Source organism: Calonectris borealis, chromosome 19 (assembly GCF_964195595.1).
Source record: "Calonectris borealis chromosome 19, bCalBor7.hap1.2, whole genome shotgun sequence".
Lineage (NCBI taxonomy): Eukaryota > Metazoa > Chordata > Aves > Procellariiformes > Procellariidae > Calonectris > Calonectris borealis.
In genome coordinates this window covers 11,821,283-11,841,794 of record NC_134330.1, presented here as the reverse complement: position 1 = coordinate 11,841,794, position 20,512 = coordinate 11,821,283, and the positions used below count along the sequence as shown (strand labels likewise).

General features: G+C 45.3%; 1 protein-coding gene across 1 annotated transcript in view; it reads right to left on the bottom strand.

The window, feature by feature from the left end:
• The window catches only part of GALNT17 (polypeptide N-acetylgalactosaminyltransferase 17), a 215,053-nt gene that overhangs the window by 70,308 nt on the left and 124,233 nt on the right, over positions 1-20,512 (bottom strand). Inside the window, exon 6 of the mRNA XM_075169018.1 lies at positions 8,003-8,120. Coding sequence (XP_075025119.1) covers positions 8,003-8,120 — 118 coding nt within the window. The remainder of the gene's footprint in view (positions 1-8,002; positions 8,121-20,512) is intronic.

Genomic DNA, 20,512 nt, shown 5'->3' with positions numbered 1-20,512 from the left:
AAAATATTGAGGTAACATGGCCAAGAATGGATGCACCCCTGAGCAACACGCAGGAAAGGGTGAAAAGTCAGAGACTCGGGGTGCCTCCTTTGCCATGTCTTTCTCCACAGAGGATGGGGAGCTGGTAGCCCAGGAGAATTTAAAGGACTTGTGGGATGGGTGTCACGCCCAAGAAACACAGCGTGTGATAGAAAAAAAATCAGCCTGTCTTGAGGATACTGGAGATGCCCACAGCCTGGATGTGGGCAGGGGTGTGAGCACCCATGCGAGGAGCCCTTGGAACAACCTCACTGGACAATGTGAGTGTGGTCCAAACCCTATAGCAGTGGAAATTCAAATTTCCTCAAAATTCAGTGGAAAGAGCAACACGGGAACGGCTCTGTTCAACAGGAGCAGAGTTAGGCCAAAGATGAGCGCTGCAGAACCTCCCTCAGGATTTAGGCTCCACTTTCTAAAAACCACTGGTGAAAAGCATAAATAAACCAAACCTTGCTTCATCTCTACGAACCTGCATGGCCACTTGCCCTTGCTCTCTGCAGCCCTTTTAGCTATGGAGATGCTGTGGCTGCTCTCCACATCTGGCTTTCTCCACCCAGGCCCCGATCCACATCTGGCACATCTGGCAGATCCCTAACCACCGCTTGCCAGAGGCACGGATCCTGGGAAGAAATCAGTAAAAAGCTGACACCTGCCAGAGTTTCAAGTGAAGATAAGGCATGGCTGAGTCCTAAAATGGATTTCTTCATCCACCAGTGAATCTCAACCGCAACGCACGGCAGGAGTTATGTTTCCCAGCAAAGATGATCAGTGTCTTCCCAGCACAAAAATCAACGTGTCAGTAAACACACTAGAATCCAGCGGGGTGAAAATAGCGGTCCCTTCCCCCCTCTACTTGTCCCCATCTGTCAGCGGGCAACAGGCAGGGATGACAAATCATCTTCTATCACGAGGAAAGAGAGAGAGGGGAGCTCTGCGGCTGCCTGCCCGCGATCTCCCTTCCCGAGGAGGGATAGCTATAGACCACCCACGCGCCGTGGCGGTAAGAGCCGAGCTGCTCTCCGGCTCCCGGCGCAGAGGTTATACCTGTTTAGAAAATAATCAAAATACGGCTCCATTTCCATGGAGGCGGTTGTGATGAAAAGTATTTTTCCAGTTTGGAAAACTACACCGGAGCTTCTTATAAAGCATCTTCAAGCACCTACAGTAAATACTGAGCTGACAACTAAAATTCCAAACACAGGATCTGAATTCATGCTTGTACTGATTCCTGCTCTTAAAATAAATGCCGGCAGTGATTGGATATTGTTCAGTGGTGGAAATATTTCTTCCAACCACACAACAACCACCTTGAGGAGCAAAATTGACTTCTCTAACAGGGATACAGGTACAAATAAACAGACTGTGGCTGTACACGAAGGTAATGTATTACTGGTGTATCACTATTTCTAAAGCTATACTGCTAAGATCTGTTCCAAGGTCAGTCCTACTCTGCCTCTTGTTTTTTTCCAACTTAACTTTAGTTTTATTTGGAAACAGCCTTAAGCCCCAATTTCAGTGCCTGACTGATAAAATACTTTTTAAAAGCTGGTCTTGAGTTTATATTGTTGGCAGATTTGGGTTGTGGAGTGGTTTTTTTTCTTTGTTTTTTTGGGGTGTGGGTTTTTTTTTTTAATGTTTCCTAAACTGCAGGAGCCTCTGGGGTCTTGGCAAGCCCTAGGCAGGTCTGTGATAGCTGCATCAAACCCACTGCTGCTACGGCTGCTCCAGCTACCGGGAGGCTTCTTGTGCCTGGAGATGGAGGAGGGAGATGTGATCCATCCCCACAGAGCTTCGTCCTGCAGATCAGGCTGGGCCAACCGTAACTCCAAGGTCTGTTAAATAAAACTTCCCCAGCCTTTAGTGAATCCCTGTTAGTTTTACCTAAGGTTTAGCCCCCAACTTTTCAAACTGGGTCTTGCTCTAACTGCAAAATTTCTTTCCCTGATAGGTAAGCCCAGAATTTCATCCCCTTCCCCTCCTGCCAACAACCCCACTCGGGCATCTTCCACCACCGGCACTGACTTCTGCATCACCTGCATCTGACCAACTTTGTGAAGATTGCAGGTTCCTCAGTATAAATTCCCAGAAATGTTAAGAGAGTGGATATTTGAACGGTACATACTCCCCAGATAATCAACTGATATCTGGTATTTCTACCCCAAAGCCTTCAACTGGTCAAAGGCGCGTCCCCTCCTTCCTTGCAACCAGATGCGCCGACACCTCCTGCAACCAACCATAAAATAAAGCTTGGGAAGCATCTCGCAGCAAACCCTATCTGAGCCCCTCAAAGTCCTTCCCTCAGAAGTTAGGGCTGATTTGTTCCCACACTTCCCAAAAAAACTCTTCGCTGCCGCATGTGTAATTTCATGACTAATTCAGTCTCAGCAAAGCTAGGTGCAGACAGGGAAAAAAACCCTGCACATCATGAGAAACTTGATTCAACCCTAACTACTGCGTCTCAGTGAACCCTCACAAGCCTAATAAAGCCTTATGAATAAATTACATGCTTTTCAGCTTCCTATTTTTCAAAGTGATAAAAAATGTAACAACGCGTCATCGCAGATCTCCCGCATCCCACCACGCGCCGCATCCTGCAAGCCTCGGCGCGCTGGCGAAGCCAGCAGACGTGACAGTCACCGGAGGAACGCTGTAATTCACGCCCAGGCGCTGACGGACAGGGTGGTTAAAAAGGGATTTCAGGTGCTGCCTACCATCAGCTATCTCTGCCTGCACCCAGACTTTAATGTATTAATCAGAAGAACTGAGAAAGAGAGAGACATTTGAAGACGATCAAACAAAAAGCCCCGGCAAAACAACATTTTGAATGAATGTTGTAACACACGTCGCAGAGTCAAAATGTGACACCTGATATTAGATGTCTGCGGGTTTGGTTGACATTATAAAAATAAATTCCATCCTAACCAGGGATATTTCTACATTTAGATGACAGGTACTAACTATTTAGATACCAGGTTCACGCAAGTAGAAAGCTAGCCAAATATCCACCCAGCAATGCTATTTATGTGCTCCCCATTATGCCCGCGTCTATCACTCTCCATTTTAGAGACGTGCACAATGTCATATAAAGACACTGGGAGCGCCGGAGCCTGTGTTCCCAGTTGAGCTGGGAAAGCAAGCCTGTGCTAGCATGTATTTTTTACAAAAAGAGAGGAAAAAAAAATTAAAACATCTTTCTCATGACTCATAGCCCTGCCCTGACATCCTTCCTCTGCTCCCTACCAGCACCCCGTGGGGGGCATTTTCTGCCTCCCATAGGACTGGACACAGGCTGCCCATCCCTCGCCTCAGACCCGACAAAGCCACAGATGCCGAAAGAAACGCTTACTGGAAATACCCTCACTGTATTCTTCTTAACAAAAAGATACAGCCATAATTTTATGGTAAATGTATGCAGGAAGAGAAGGATTTGATTTTCTGAATGCAGAAAGAGTCAAGCTCCCTCGTGGTATCTAAATATACCTATTTGATGGCTTTCCTTTTTTTTGCCTGACCCTCTCAACGTTTCAGCATATGAATAATCGTACTCATATAAACAAAATGGGCTCCTTCATGGATGAAACGCACACAAGAGATTTGTACTGTTAAAATGCTATTTAATCTATTTTAAGGGTTTCTGAAAGACTGAAGGGTACACAGGCATGGTACCCTCTGGGAGAGGATCAATGTCACTGCCAGTGCAATGAGGTTACTTATGTGCCTAAGCGGCTGCGGGATGAGAGTCTGATTATTAAAGAAATTCCCACTAACAAAAATATGCTCAATCCCTCATTGTACCCGTTTGATTTTCAAAGCTCCATATTCCCAGCCCTCACAGCTATGCACATGGATACAACTCTGTTTGCTCCACGCACACAACTGCTGGCTCGGCGGCACCAGAGATCTGTCCTGTTGAAACCAGATGACAAATTTGGGGAAAAAAATATAGGATATTAAGAGGACATGGTGTGCTTTTCCTCTGGAAATAGTTTAAAAAGATCCAAAGCAAACTTCTGACAATTTAACATTTATAGTAAAAAGTAGCACGAGTCAGTCATTAAACCTCAAAGGGATCCCTGAATTGTGCTTTTCTTAATGAATTCAATAATCGATTCTTAGTATACAAATAAGGTGTGGGATGGATCAGCTAATAAGCATTCTCAGTTAATTGCCTTCTTCAAGTGACAATTTGTACAAATGATACCATCAAAGGAGTAATAATATCCTTATTGATTAAATTCATCTCTAAAAGACAACTCAAATAAGTTTAATTAGCAATGCATGACAGAAGCACAAAATACTCTGAAAACAACCCTGTAACCCATCCCAGACTTTGAAATCATGGCAACAGTCACACAATAGCCTTTTGCATCTTTATTCAAATAGACACGTGCAATTTTATGGAGCATCTTTAGTGAATGTCTGTGACTAACCATGAAAACCCATGAAACCTCCCTGCAGAGAAAAAGCAGGACATGCAGCAAAAGCAGTCTTCCTGCTTAGTCACACAGTCACTAGAAGCCAGGGCCACAAACAGTTTTAAAATAAACCAGAAATTTTCCACAGAAGGAACAGAGACGGTCAGAAGCCTCTGTGCCAAAATTCACACGTGGAGCTGGTGGGGACCCAGAGCAGCCTCAACACTTTCAAGCTGTGGAAATTGGACACCAGCCTTATAAAATCAGAGCAGAAACTTGCTCAGTACAGCAAAGGGTTAAAAGAGTTGGCTCAAAGCTTGTTCAGAGTGAGCAGGTTGTTCCTCCTGGGACCAAGAGCTGGGCCCGGGGAAGGGGCCAGGCTCTGGCCCACGGCACCCGCACGCTCCCCAGGACGAGCGCTGGGAGCTTGGAGCAACTCCTGCTCCCCCTACTCCTACGGCAGGACCGAGAGAGGGACGAGATGTCTCCACAGAGCAGCTCCACCGGCGGCGTCTGGTCACCAGCCGGGCGCGAGGATGAGATTTCCACAAGCGGTCTGCTGGGGGGTTATTAACGCAGGAACAGGTCAAATGTTTGGTCCTTGCGGCTGTCAACACCGTAAGAAAGACCTGGCGCTATTATCGTTTGATTGCAAGGCACACTTGGGGGGGAGGAGGGGGTGGGAAGAAAAAAAAAGTGCGTTGAAAAGCTCTCAGTTGAAATATTAGCCTAAACTGCCCTGCTTAGCAAACACTTCTCCGCTCTCTGCCAAGAAAAGGGGAATTAGATTCAATTCTGCCTCGGGAAGTGAAGTAGTGGACATTAGGGACAAGAGGAGTGAATAAGCACAACCTTCTGGAGACACTCCAGTGCGATAAAAGAAAATACAAGAATACGGAGAACAGCACGTTCCCCTTGTCAGGGCCAAAGCTACCCCGCAAGCAGAACAGGAATTTGCCTGGGGCAGCAACATGTTTAATGGCTTTATTATTATTATCTGAGCAATCCCAGCGTGTTCCCAGCAAGCAGAGAAAGCAGCAAGCCCAGAGCCACCTTTGTGAATGTGAGTAACGGGGTTTCGGTTTTTAAGTGGCTCATGCAGGAGCCTTCTCGTTTAGCTAACTGAATTCAGCAACTGAAAGACACATATGGCCCATATATTTCAACGCACATAGGTACAGTACAGCTTATTTTAGAATATTAGAAGCATATTAATAAAGCAAGACTCTCGTACAGTATATGGCCTTGGCCCTTCTAAGTTAGGACAGCCCAACCTTCTCAATTATTTATTTCAGTTTGTTATTCAGATTACTTGCATTTAATTTTACCAGAATAGAGTTAGCCTGTGCTTTTGCCTGAAACACTGTAATTTTTCCATGTCCTTCTTGTAGCCTCAATGGGTTTATTATCTCATTTTTGTTCTTTGAGCGTTCTTGGTAATACAAGAATATAATGTTTAAAAAATGCCACATGATTCTCAGAAAGATGATGGAATTTGCACCAGCATCAAAAGGAAAAGAAATACTTTCTGTATTGATTTTCGTCCAAGAATCACTGAAACAAACAAGGAACCACCAAATTACTTTTCCGACTACAGCCAGCCACTTACCAGACAAAACAGCAAAACACCCACAAAAACCCTAATAATTTTCTCTTCGAGTTGATCCTTTAAAATGAGATTCTATTAAGAAAGAGTCCTACTTTACTGGTAACGAGACATGGCTGCTACAGACCCAGCCATGGCAGGTTGCAGGCACGTGAGGAAGGGCTGGCAACCTTTGTACATCAGGACTATTAGAAACAGATACACCCACCTGAGACCCGACATCTGCTTGAATCCGTAACGAGACTCTGCTTCCTCACACATCCGACGACTAGCCTTGGATAAACTATTCATAACTGAAATCTTACCATGAAGTGGAACTCAAATATCTGGCAATCGCAGACACACCATCTCCAGGACCGCTCTGCGTATGAGCCACCTGACCTGCATACACAACAGCCAACGTGTATTAAATGGGACTGATGTGCCCATGAGCTCCGGGTCGCTAGATAAGACACCTGCACACAGACGGATTTTTTGAGCTCAGGAATCTTTGAAAATCTACTTTCTACATAGTCTTACAAGGCTGATTTCCTAAGTATTTTGGCTCTCAAAACCACCAATGTTTTTAAAACCTCGACCAGAACACACAGCGTATGAGTGGGCAAACAGCAGGGAAACATATGGGTTGGAAATGCAAGCCTGGGAAAGTCACTTGGGGAAGAGAGGGATTATTTTTTTCTGAAAGGATGTTTATTAGATAGCCTTTCTAAAAAGTTCAGCATGTGAAGAGGAAGAGGACATATGCTCATCACTTGTCCCTGAGACATCCATCTTATTTTTCCAGTTAAGAAGCCAATCTTCCATGAAATCCCCCGAAAACCTAGCGGATGGGTTGAATTACTAATTGTAGAAGGCTAGTTCCACAATATTATTAAAAAAAATCCATAAACAAACAAATAAGGATAGCCACAAGAGAAGCTTGGTTTAAAGCAGGATCTCTCTAGACCAAAGAAGTGAGCTGCATGATGATGTGCAATAATTACTTCATATGGAGAAGAGCTATGTGGCATATTTAAAGCCTTTAATTTCTATTCCCTTGTTTAAGTGAGATTATTGCTCCCCATAGCCAATAACAATAGATTTCTTAAGTTTCTCTGATTTGCCAGCAAAGCAAACATCCTCTGGTAAATCTATGAACTGAACAATGATTTTTCATTTTTACAACAGCGCAGTCAATTCAATTTTCCAGTTATAAGTCTCAAGCCTCTCCCTATCAGCTTGTTAACGTACAAGTGCTGTACTCACGCCTGGAAGAATCTCCATAGACTTTGCCATCCCAAGTTGCCTCTGAACACTGAATTCATTGCTTATGAATCACTTCACTGTATGTAAACACTTGAATCACTAAGCCACATCTAATATTGTACATAGTAATCAAGTGATGTTGTCACAGTGGATTCTGTAAGGACAAATGTCTGCGCAGATGCACTGAGGCAGCTCTAAAAACATGGCTATTAGTGTTTCACTTCAAAAAGGAGGTTTTGCCTATTTATGAACTTATTTTCATTGCAGATGCTAAATGCCTGAAAAATATTTTCAGGCTTTGTGCCCTCTTGAGATACTCACATGAGTCCCACCAACCTCCGTAAGACTGTTCACATGACAAAAACGGCACTATATTTTTGCTCATATTTAAGATAGCTATAACTTACAGAAACGGCACGACAACATGACCAGGGCCTGTATATGTTGGCATGCCATTCCATCTCAGTAGCTTTTTTGCATCAGGTCAGACAGATAAGCATCCAAGAAAATAAAAACCGCACTCCCCCCTAAAAGCAAGTAATTTTCCCCTTAAACTTAAATTAAAATGCTATAAAACACATCAATGCTCAGTTCCCCTGAAGCTTTCTAATAACTGTTTATGCGAACTTGTTAAAGTGTTGCTTTGGGTTCCTTACATACTATTAGGTGCAATTTTTCTCACAAACGTGTCACAAACCTTGATGCCAAGTTCTATGTTCTCCCCTCCGTACACATCCATCCCAGGATCGAGAAGCCCAATCTCTCCAAAGAACTTTCTGTGCACAACGAACGAGCAACCGATCATCGCTGGTGTCCTGTGTGAAAAGAAAACCAACAGAAATGCACAATTATTGACATTTTCCAATTTTTAATGGACCGAGCGCTAACTTCTGCAAAGTTATCTCAGAGACTTTGCAGCAATGAGTGAGCTCTGTGCCTTTTAAGATATTATTTTACCACTGCAATGAAACTGTCCAAAATTTAAGTTCATTTCACTGTGTAGACTGGAGAAAGAGTTTTCCTAGGATTAAACTACTGAAAAGCCTTCAGGTCTTGGCTCTGTTGCAAACACCTTGGTGTGTCTATGGGCAAGGGCACAAATTCTTGGGGTTTCCATTCCCCATTTGTGAAGGAAATATAATAATGGCATTTCCTTTCTCTTACTTTCTTCTAGCATGTCTAGTAACACAGTAGACTTCAGGACAGGCACTAATTTTTACGGTGCCTTGTGAAACAAGGTTTCCGATTGGGACATTTCTTATACATCACAAAGGAGTCGTTATCAACTAGCGACAAGGTAAATTGCAAATTTGCAAAAGGAAATTCTTTAAAAACTCAAGACAACTGCTTGCAGAAACATCTGCTGTGTCACCTGCCCAGTTCCACCAATATCGACAGGGTTAGAGATCAAGTTGTCCGCGTTCATCCTGCGAAACCTCGTGCCCTCCAGCTAACAGTGCTGCTCGGCTCCAGCCCTGCAGGAGCAGCCAAGCACAGTGTCCGGCCAGGGAAACGAAGAGAGATGAATGAGAGCAGTACTAACAATACTGACATCAATATAGTAGCAGAAAGATTGAGGAAAAACTCAGTGTCGGGGTTAATTTATAATAACTATGCAATTTCAAGGATGTAATAGATGGTTGTGTTTACTAACGACCTGGCTGCCACGTGCACACGCACCGTCCCTCCCTCGTTACCTTGCAAAATGCTGGACCAGGTCTCCATCTGATACAGCTTCCCCGAGATGAGGATGCTGCTCTGATTCACGCAAGCCGAGATCACATTTGGGGGTATTTTTTGAGTGGTTAAACACTTGTGACACTCTCCATAAAATTACACTTTGCCACAGAGCACGGCATTGAACAAAACCATATCATTATGCTCTTGCTGCTTGGGGATACATGAATCTGTTGCGGTTACGGTACGTGGAAAGTTTCCCCCTGGGATAATTTCTGTACTAAAATAGAAATACAAAAAACATTCTCCCCTTTAACTTGCTTTCATTTGAATCCACGCTGGAAAGAAAAAAAAACAAGGATCCACTTAGGGGGATCAGCAGGGAGGAGACAATGAATTTTACAGCTAAGCCACGCCAAGTACTGCCAGAGCCTGCTCTTTCGGGGAGCTACGGGACCCTCCCTGCCCACCCTGAGCTCAAAGCTTCGAGCAGGGGGAAGCTCCGCCATGCAGGATGGGGTGGCCATCACCTCTGCAGCTCCTCGCCTGGGCCTAGGGGACACTCGCCTTGTGCTGCCTGGGGAAGACTTGCAGGGTGTAACACCAGCGGTAGCCCACGCACCTGGAAATCTCACACCACTTAGAAATGCCTGTTCTCCAGGGGGAACCTGGTCTTGAGGTAGAAACGGGACAACGGGATCATGTATTTGAATGGCAGCCCCAAAGCCCTGGCTCAAAGCACATTTCACGGCTTGTCCATGCTGTGGAGCACATTCAAGGCTGAACTAAGCAGTTATGGCTTGCAGAGGAGGAACGCACGCTTGGATATACCCAGACACGGCTTACAGATGGCAAGGATCAGGCCCACACTCAACCTCTCCATCCACACCACGCAAAACGCCCGTATCTGCCGGAGGAGCATCGGGTCCCCGACACACCCCAGGCAGCTGTGGGGCTCAATAACCCCCAGGGACCTTAGAGCTCGGCTCCGCCAAAAGCCGGCCAAATTAATCTTTCTGAAACCCTTGAGCTCCTGCGATGAAGAGTTCTAGCCGGTTAAGTATTATTATTTATAGACATTTTAATACTTTTAATAGACTGGTAGAACAGCTGAATGCTGCTGCCATATTAAATTAGTTAGAATTGGAATCCATCTGAGGGTTTTTTCCAATAGATTTCTTCCCTGACAGCCAGCTCGGCCTTCCTTCCAATAAGCGGTATAATGTTTCATGGTTTGCTGCCACTCTAGTACTTAAGATTTCAATTCCATTGCTTTATTTGTAGCAAGTTAACTGCCATTAGCAGAAACAATTCCTTCTGAAATGATAACCACGTTAGAGATGCCAAATCTAATAGCTCCATTATCCTAGATTACCGCCTGGAATTAAATAGAAGGGTAAGTTGCTCTGGTTTTACACGGAGCATGAAAACCCAGTTCATCTCCTCCATGGGGAATAGGTGTGGGGGAGCACAGGAACCTTTGACTCCTCCAGCTGAAACCTGCTAGGTCTGCTAAAGGCACTCAGATCAGTTAAATCCAGAAAAAAATCCAGGTGAAAGTCTGAGACAAATGAAACTGCATTTCTGATCCAGTAATTTGGATCACTGGGAACTCACCACGAGATAAACAAGGTTTTCTGAACTGGAAGCCACTCAACAGTCATGCGTGGGAGCCGTACCCCAAGAAAGCTTTTTTCATCATTATTTTGCAACATGAATTCACTTTATAGACCGCAGAGTCACTGATCCTTTCCAAAATGCTCTTGGAAACAGCCTGATTGGGATTTTGTAACTTCACCTTCAAATCTTCCTCTTCTTCATTTTGCTGCACATTCTGTTTTCAACACACGATACCGTGAAGCATGCAAAGCAGCGCTCCCGAGCGGATCTGAGGTCCCTCAAGCAATACAAATTAAGTGCTACATTCTTCTTTGTAACAATGCCTCCATATTAAATAAATGAGGAATCAAGCGGCGCTCAACAATTTAAATAAAAACACCATTTGATTTTGTAGTAAATCCTTCAAAAAGGTGGACGTTTACAATAATAGATAGCCCATCCGCAATGAAATAATGGCCTGCAGACAAAGAGCTGATAAAGCCTCTTGTTCCTCTGCCCCTTAATTAAAAGCATTAACACAGTTTGTTTTTAAAAATCACAGCTCAGCTCAGCTAAATGCATTTTTATTTGTCCCGATAGCTATTCTTTTTTTAATGAGAAAGGAAAAGCAGAGTTTGGCAGAAAAGGATGAACAGAGACGTTTAGCAGAATTACTGGTTTTGTATCCAGAAATCCACAGCGTTAGCTCCTTGCCATTATTTTGGTTGGCTCCCCTATACAATAAGTGACGAAAGGTCGAGAAGAGCAGCTTTTATGAAATATCCTCAGCATGAATCTCTAAATAAAGATGAAGAAGATACAGGGAAAAAACGTTTATCCTAGTCTATTAAGTTACTTTAATGGTCTTCCTTTCTTTAGTGCACAGTTACCATCTAATGATTAAAAAGTCTCAAGTAGATTGCTTCTTCAATTCAAGGAAATTAATTTTCCTACACAATTGGATTTTGCTTCCAATTTTATACTAAAGTGCAAATTATAAAATATGTAGAAAAAAGATATTAAAAAAATAATTAGCGGTCATACCGCTGAGCGCAGGAAGGCTGAGAATGTACTTTAAGAACTGCTGGGGTGTCCAGTTTCCATTAAACTGCTGTTGTTTTTAATAAACTTCAATCATGGAGCTGCTCTACCTTCAACAACACATTCCCACTGCTTTAGGAGACACAGCACCACATTTAGCACATTGGGGGTGGTCCTTTACCTGCCCAGAAAGGTGTTATTTGTCCCTCTCCCAAATTTGCTATTCCGAATTTAACACACCAAACTCAAACATCTTATTTTCCATTTTGAGATTTCAGACGTGTCTGAAACATGTACGATTTCCCACTTCTGCTGCCCGTCTGCATCTCTGCGTTTCAGCTGGGGGTCACTGGCGGGAGCCAGCATCTCAGCAGCAAACGCTGGGAGGCTCTGAGCTTTATGGTCTAAATTTACCAAACTCATAATATGTAGAAAATTTCAGGTCAATTATCAAATTTGGTCAAATTAAACCTGTGGGTTTAAACAGTAGCCTATCAGTTATTTCCCTAACTATCCCAGGGTAAGGGAGAACACCATCTTTATTTTGACATAGCATTCTATGATAAAACACTTGTTTTTCTTTTGGCCTTAGATGAAATTAAGGACCCAATTTGCAAACAGAAACAACGGTCAGTGCTGTCACCTCTGTGCTCCTACATTTGTGGTACAGCGAACATACTGCAGAATAAATAAAGACCGGGATGTGTAACACAGGTTTGCAGCAAAAGAAGTCAAATACAAGTACATGGCATTAAGGATTGACCCCTCGGGTCACAAGGCAGGGTTAATCAGACCCTGCCCACGGGCAGCAGAGACCGTGCAGGAGAGAGACCCCGCAAACCCCTTCGCTCCGCTGGCACAAGCCGTGTGCCGGGGGCTCGGGGACTGCTCGGCCTCGCCAAGGGACTCCAGGCTGGAGCCCTCCCGCTCCGGCTGCCGTCCTGGCCGGTCCAGCCCACCGCAGACCACGCACTGGGCCCAGTCTGACCGCAGCAGGATGGCTCCAGGATGGCGGAGGGGCAGCGTCTCTGCTGACTGAAGAAATTAAAAATTAATTGGAAGACAAGAAGCCCATTTTTCAGCTGCACTCAGCTTGGTGACCACCCGCATCCTTGGAGCTGCCCCCTGGAGCCTGACCTGGCTCTCGGGGCCCGTGGAGTGGCGCGGCTGCGACCGCACAGGTTCAGGCAGAGCCCAGAGGTGGAAAGAACCCGGTTCTCCTCTGGAATGAGATTACGCCAGGGCACAGCTCTCTGTACAGGGGAAACGGCAGGGCCAGGCAGAGCGAACCAGAGGCCCGAAGGCAAACCTGGCCTGCCTGCCATCTGCGTCAGCCCTACCCCACCTCCACGCTTTGCGCCCTTCCCCTGTCCCCAGAGAGGGTTCAGTCACATCCAGGGGGCACCAGCGAGGACGAGGATGAGGACGAGGATGAGGACGAGGAAGAGGACGAGGAAGAGGACGAGGAAGAGGACGAGGAAGAGGATGAGCTGGCACCCTCCTGCCCGGTGCCGGCCCTCGCAGCCCTCCTCCCCACAAGCTCCTCAACTGCAACGGCAAAGACGCGGTGCCCCCGTCTCACCCCGTCCCAGCTTCTCCCAAAAGCAAACGTGCGGCGCAGACAGGGCCTGGCTGCACGCTGTGGAGCGGTATTTGCTTTAAAAGTGAACTTCAGATCATTAATTTAAGATGTTTGCAGTAATGGAAGAGTGTTTGAGTGCCAGGACAGCCATGGGAGGCAGCTAGCAGCAGTGCGTGAGCATGAGGGCAAGATGCTGATCACAACAGCCCAAAAACTAATGTCACACATGAAGCACAGCTTCAAAGGAGATATGTATATTGCTTCTGCCTCCTACAGCGGGGCATCTACATGCAGATGCGGAGTCAGGCAGGAGCCACGCTCTCAGCTTCCCTTCACTGCCCATGTAATGGCTTGGGCAGATAAAAAGCTGGATGTCTTTCACGAGAATGTAATAAAATTTCTACGAAGGAACGGCATTTTAGCCCACAGCAGCGTACCTTGCTTAATATTATCCCCAGGATGGCATCTGCAATAGTTGTTTCTTGAATAATTCTAGCTTCCCTGCCCCAGTGACCTTGGTTAATTGTCTGTTTCAAATGGGTTTATTTTCCCGCTGTTGCTAAGTACTACAGAATCTGCGAAACAAATTAAAAATAAGAGATACCACATAAAAGAGATGCTAGATTGAATGCCTTTTCTGAATTTACTAGAGATTAATATGACTCAAACTTTTAATGGCACACAAGCTGTGAAAACTATGTATTTTTTAAAATACCTATTACGTCTGCACGTGTCTGTGACCTTGCTCAAGATAGATTTGACTTTGTCGCTGTTGTATGCCTGCTCCGATTTCCACGTCAAGAAGAGACTCACTCTGGGACCTCAGGCAAAGCATTTAACTTCTTTGTATCTCAGTTTCCTCATCTATCAGATGAGTGTAATACCTAGATGCTCTTGAGAAAAAGCATTTACAAATCAGTTTAGCGATTTAGCTTCTACATTGGAGCTGCCAAATTAACTACCAATATTGTTATGTACGCCAGATCCCCCTCCAATTTAAGTCATCTATGGTGAAAAAAGCACTGGTAGTTAATAACCTTATAAACGAGGAATCACGCACACAATTTGCTGTTTCTAGCCTTGCTTTAAGCCAGCAGCAGCAACGAAAGCTGCATGCACACCCCTATGGTGCCCACGGTGTGCTAAGATACAGCCCAGCCTAAAGCGGATTTCTATTTACACGTCCAAGCTTCAGGACTGTAACGTAACTGTAAAATTTCCCCTCCAGGATAAAAATTGCTGCCAAGGTAATTGCCTAAAAGCATTTTCCTTCCTTGTGTGTTTTGGAAAACCCAAGGATGTCCCAGCACTCAAAATCATGGGATGCCTGAGCACCCACCTCTATAGTCCCGTTTTCTTCAGCACTTTTAGCAGAGGTTTTCATGCGGCCCGTGCCGCTATAGGATGTCAAAACGCTCATATGCAGGTAGTAATAGTCCCCAACTCCATGTATTTTGTCAGCTGAAGTGAAACTCCAGCCCCAAAGATCTCCGCTACATGGATCAGGGTTTACCCCATTTCCACAGCCAGTCGGAAGCAGAAGACACTTAGGCCACATGCCAACTGCCCCACCATCTTGTTGGGACCCCAGCAAAACACACCAACCTTGAGAAACCCCTCCAGACCGACGGCTGTGAGGTGGGAGCGAGCCTTGCTCAGGGTCATGAGAATTTGCACACGCTAAGGCGTTTTGGGCTGTTCTCCATCGTTCGCCCGAGCGCTGGCAATAGAGCAAGGTGCTAACTCCCGATGGTCCCGGTCCCGCTCTCTCTGCGTACACAGGGGAGCAATGCTGCACCACCGCGTTTGAGGTGTGCAGTTTTGGGTCTAAAAATGGTAACTCAGAGCACAAGACCTGAAGAAGTCACCTTGGAGAAAGTAAATTTGATAATTACCCTTCAAAATGGGTCTCAGTCTCTGTTCAGGAATGGTTTTGAGGAAACAGTTGCAATTACAGGATTCTCCCTTGGGATGTACTTAAAAGATGGCTCTTCATTTTAGCTGATTTAATGGCAGTTGCAGAGCTATTCCTGGAGGCAGTGCAGAGACAGGCACTCAGGGGGAAACCCAGTCTTTCACTCGGTGCGAAGCCTTTGGCCTGCAGCGATGAGCCCAGGTGAAAGAGGCTCCGTCCCGAAAGCCACTGTAGCACGACTGCACGTTTGCAAACATCAGTACGCCAGGGGTTTGAGCCTTAATGGTGTCCCATTTATTCACAAAGGCAGAATTGGGGGAAATAATAGTGATCGCTCATAGTGATTTATTAGGCACAGTCCTATAGGAGAGGAGACACAGAGTCTCAGATTTAGAGGCTGAGATAAAACAGAGCATGATTTTTATATGTGCACTGGCTCATATTGGAAGCCACTGAAAAATGCATAGAAAGCAAGAAAAATACTTTCCCTTTCTGGAAAGCTATTGCACATCAAGACAGAATACAAAGGGGAGCACAGATTAGCAAGGATGAAGAGTCAGAAAGGCACAGTATTTAGCTACTGGTTTCACTTTTCCTATAAGACTGGTCCCCTAAAGGTCTTAAGCTCAAAGCAGTTCTGGAAATTGCTGTTACATTTTACTTGCACAGAAATTATCCAGCCGGAGTACATCTTGTAATCAAACCCAGGAGCTAAGCCACAAAGCCTTGTCTCCGCTAGGAAAATAGATGTTTTTTTACATCTTGTTAGTTAAAACACGTTAACCAACATGAGATAAAATTCTAGCAAAACAAAGCAGTTTGCAATTTTAATCTGAGCCGGGACATGAGAGTAAATCAGTCTCTTCCCCACCACGCCATGCACGGGAAAGCTGCTCTTACTTAACGCAGGATAGGTAAGGACAGCACATACCTTTAAAGATTAACCAACAGGAGGTCACGGTCTCTTCCTACTATTAACTATCACTCGCCTCTTCAACGCAAGTGGCAAGCACCCTCCTAAACAGCTTATTCAGGGGTTTTCAATCTCTCATGAACTTTTCATTAGAACAGTAGTGTTTGTCTATGCAAATCAGACCTATTTATTCCACGTTAGAGACGCAGAACTCCCCAGGCAACATCAGGGACTGCTTCAAAGTTTCACCAGAAGTAGTTTAAAACCTCATTTCTGTTAATTGGCAGCAACTGAAATCTACCTCATAGGGCAGCTCTGAGCAGAACGGAGGTGCCTTCACCAGTCCTCCTGGATACTTGGATTTAACACACACAGCTAGGCAGCAAACATCTTTAAACCATTTCCCAGTTCCTCAAGATGACAATGTTTTTATGTAGTCCTAGACATAAGGATTTACATTTGCACCACTTCAAAAATCCCAGTGATACAAGAGCAGACGGATGCTGGGATTTCACCTCCATAAAGGTGAAAGGTTTCTTGTACTTTATTTCCTCCAGCGCGTGATCTTTTGGCATTTCTGATCCCTGACTTATTATAACAAAATATTTGGCGGATGGAGGAAAAGGGAAAGAAAAAAAGACCAAATGTTTATCCTTAGAAATACCTGCAATGGAGACCAGAGTTTGGGTGCCAAAGACTGCACATGCTCATCTAATCTGATATCTAATCCTAATCCCACTGGTTTTCAAATGGGAGCATCTAATTCCTCCTGGAAAAACAATTATGGAAAACCTGCAGTGGGCAGGTACCACCTCCGGGTCTCCGTCATCCCACTCGCTGCAGCCCCCGGCCCCGGTGGGTTCAGCTCCGTGGTGCTGCTTGAGCTCACCGAAGGGCCAGTCCAAATCGCTTCTGCAGGAATTGCTTCATCAGGAATACGTCCCTTCGCTTGCCATCAGCAATGTAACTGTAACTTCATCTCCTTCCACTGTTGCTAGACTGCTAATTAAATGATAATTACTTTTAGATGTAATATGTATAACTAACAGGCACTTAACAGGAACATGTTATTTACTTTTCTTTTTTTAACGTGAATATATTTTTTCTCAAGGGCAGCAAAGCGGCCGACTTTCAGTTATGTTCTTCCTCTCCACCTAGCATAAAAATCACAGCGAACAAATTTCACAGGTAAACAAACTTCTCTTTGCCTCAGACGCAACTCTCAGCTCAACGCAGCAACAAGCCGTGCCCCGGTTAAAGCACCGAGCTGGAGGATCAGGACTCAACCCCCGCTCCTTCATTCAGGTCTGAGCTGCCAAAGACCCCTCGGTACCCAAAACGGGACTTGGGTAGCGTGTTGTGTCCTAGGCTTTGTCCAAGAACAGGAAAATCAGTGTCCCCATTCAATCTGCTGGGCTCCCCCGTCTCAGTGAGCACTCCCCCGGGGCTCCGCACTCAGCTGCTCTTCATGTGGAGAGGACTGAGCTCAGCGCAGAAACACGACCACGACCGCTTTCCTCCAAAACCTCCAGCTGGAGGAGGCTGTGCCACCGCCTCACCTATTACACAAAGCACACGTCTGCCCCTATACGTCTCTATGCAGACCAGTCCAAGCTGGGGGCTTCGGAAGGCAGACACCGCGTGGTGGCTGGGTCCCACCCCAACTGCACGGTTCCTTTTCACCCTTCTTGGATGAAGATACATGACATCGCAAGGAAGACATTCATGATTAATCGCGCAAACCCAAAAAGCATTTCTCCAATGCAGCGCTTACACCAAAATACTCCTCCAGCTTCTAAACTTGCTTCAAGTGACTATCAAATGCAAAATGAAAGAAAGTGCAATACTGCAGTTAAATAGACTTTCTAAAGGTGGCGATAATACGAAGTTGGGCTCTGAGGGCCATGCATGTGAGCATCACTCTAGAATAAACCTGCTCTGTTTATGGCCGAAATGTCATTTTTATTCTCTGAACACTCAAGCCAAACCACAGAAATCAAGAAAGAAACCTCTCTTGGTGAATCATTGCCTATAACAAAGACGCTGCAAGCCAAAACCACACATCTGGGGACAAACACGCAAATGAAACTGTGGGCTGTCACAAAGTAGAGTTAAAAAGTAATCCCTTGACAGCTAGGAACGGAGCACAAGTCCCTGTCAGCTCAGCTGGCCCCTAAGCGGCAACATGAATAAAAGAGCAGTGAGAGATTAATGCCATCGTTGCGCCTAGCTGTGCTTGTGAATGCAGTCACACGCATCTCTTGCACGAGAGGGTTATTTTGCACAGTCACTTTCAAACCTACAGCGTAACCACAACGCACCGACCGGTCCCCGTTTCCTTCAAACACTCAGAAGTACCTCCTAACCCTAAATGCCTCCTGAACACTAAATTCAAGGCACTATCAGAAATACGCCTTGGGTGATGATTGAGCTCCTCACTATTAGTTTTGCCCAGGCCCGTGTTGCTTTCTGATATATCGCTGTAACGGATGCCGAAGTTAAAGATTCAGAAGGCTGAAGTTATTGGGAATTTCATGGATATTTCTGCAGACAGAATTTAGGCGAATACGTTTACGTTCACGATAGGCTGGTACTAAGAATAGGGACGTGAGTAATGGTTATTGACAGATGGAGCAGTTTTCATTTGTGGGTAAATGAGAGTGCACTGAAATAGCCCCGTAAGCACCTCAAAGAAGCTGAGTAATGCATTTATTTTGACAACTACTTGATACGAGCCTATTCGTAGGGAGGGCAGCTCTCAGGTTTATCTTACCCTTCACGCATCCACAGCGCAGAAGCACAATTCCTGAGAAATATAACAGATACATTTTGTGCCTCCAGCATTTAATAGTAAATGTCATTCTAATTTCTCAGGGTTTGGGGTTTATTTTATTTTATATTAACACCGAGCGAAGCAGACAGAAAAGAAAATGAATATGGGGAGAACTGTATCGAAATGTAAAAGCAAACCTGGTAAAGATGATGGCTGGGTAAGGAAACTCAGAGGTGGAGAGGCCCGTTTTGTATTCACCTCCATCTGGATTAGAGCAGATCTACCCAACCACAAATCAGATGTCCCAATATTTGCAAAGGGATTTAACCAAACTGCCTCTTTAAGGGTCAGACAACAGCTTCAAAAGCAGAAATCACATCTCATCCCCAGTATATTTATCACACCAAAAGACCTACGAAAATTTTAGGGCTCTGTGCATTTCCTCAAATAGATGCGCACAGGTTGGGGACCACTACTTCTGATGCAAGAGCTCTTTGAAAAGGTGGCGTGAAGCAATGCTGATCACAGCGCAAGCAATGGAATTGTTAGAGATGATCTACTGACTTCAAGTTGGTACAAAGCTCAAAGCCTGAGCACACAGCCTGGCCTGTGACTGACTTCTGCTGGAATGGGGCCCACTCAACATGAACCCACTCAGAGTCAGTTTTGTTGTGGGTTTTTTAGGTGGGTATTTTTTTGGAGGGGGGGTTGGGTTTTTTGGTTTTGGTTTTGTTTTGTTTTGTTTTTTTAAAAAACCACCAAGTGTTTTGCTTTTCTAAATGGAGAACTTGGATTCAAAGCCCTCTTGAAGTTGTTGGCAAAACTCTCAGCAAGCTCCTTGGCAGCAAGAGCTCACCTTCAACATTTAGGGAAGAAAAAAAAAAAAAGTGTTTGAATTCAGGTTGCTGACGTAAGCAACCAGTGTACATCATCAGCCAGCTTGCACCCTCTGGCACCTGATAGTTAGGGGACTGCGCAAGTCGGGGTGAATGGGCTTAGCCATGTGTAAAGGCAGCATCAGCCCAAGAAGAATTAGACCCGATGAAGAGCCAGGATTTCACTTATACATGTACCATGACGGGAGCTCATTTGAAGTCAGCATCCTCAGGGAGCAAAGGAAAGGGGGAAATTAGGTCCTTTTTCCCCTTCAAATTGCCGTCCCAAGGAATATAACGTCATTCACTGACTACGCACAGTCAAACTGGGGAAGTCAGCACGAATGTTCATTTAGCCGCGTTTGCAGGTGCTTTTTTGCGATTCACAACCAATTTGGCACCAAGGTTCCCAGGACAAAAAAGGAGAAGGTCAAGGGAAGGCTGGATCCCCACACCCCGGGCTTGGCATGGGCACAGGCTCCTCCCCGGGAGGCGGAGGGGACTGCCCTTCACCCACCACGGTGCACATCGTGTGGACGGATATTTGAGATGGTGGGGTCTTTCAGCTCTGCAATACGGTTTTGTAGCTTGATGCATAAAAATGCAGCTGGCAGCAGAAAGCGAGCTGCTTCCATTTTCTAAAGAAAGGTGACATTTTTACGCAAGGAATCCCAAGTGCTTTGCCATTCTCGTTTTGCTAACAAAGCGTTTGTCCCTCGCCACAATACGTTTGTGGCCAAAAGGCTGACTCTTTTATTTGTGTTTTGCCTAAAAGTTAAGCGGCACCAGAGTCCTCGGGGGAAAGCATCTGCAGTTTGCCCTGGCAGACCTC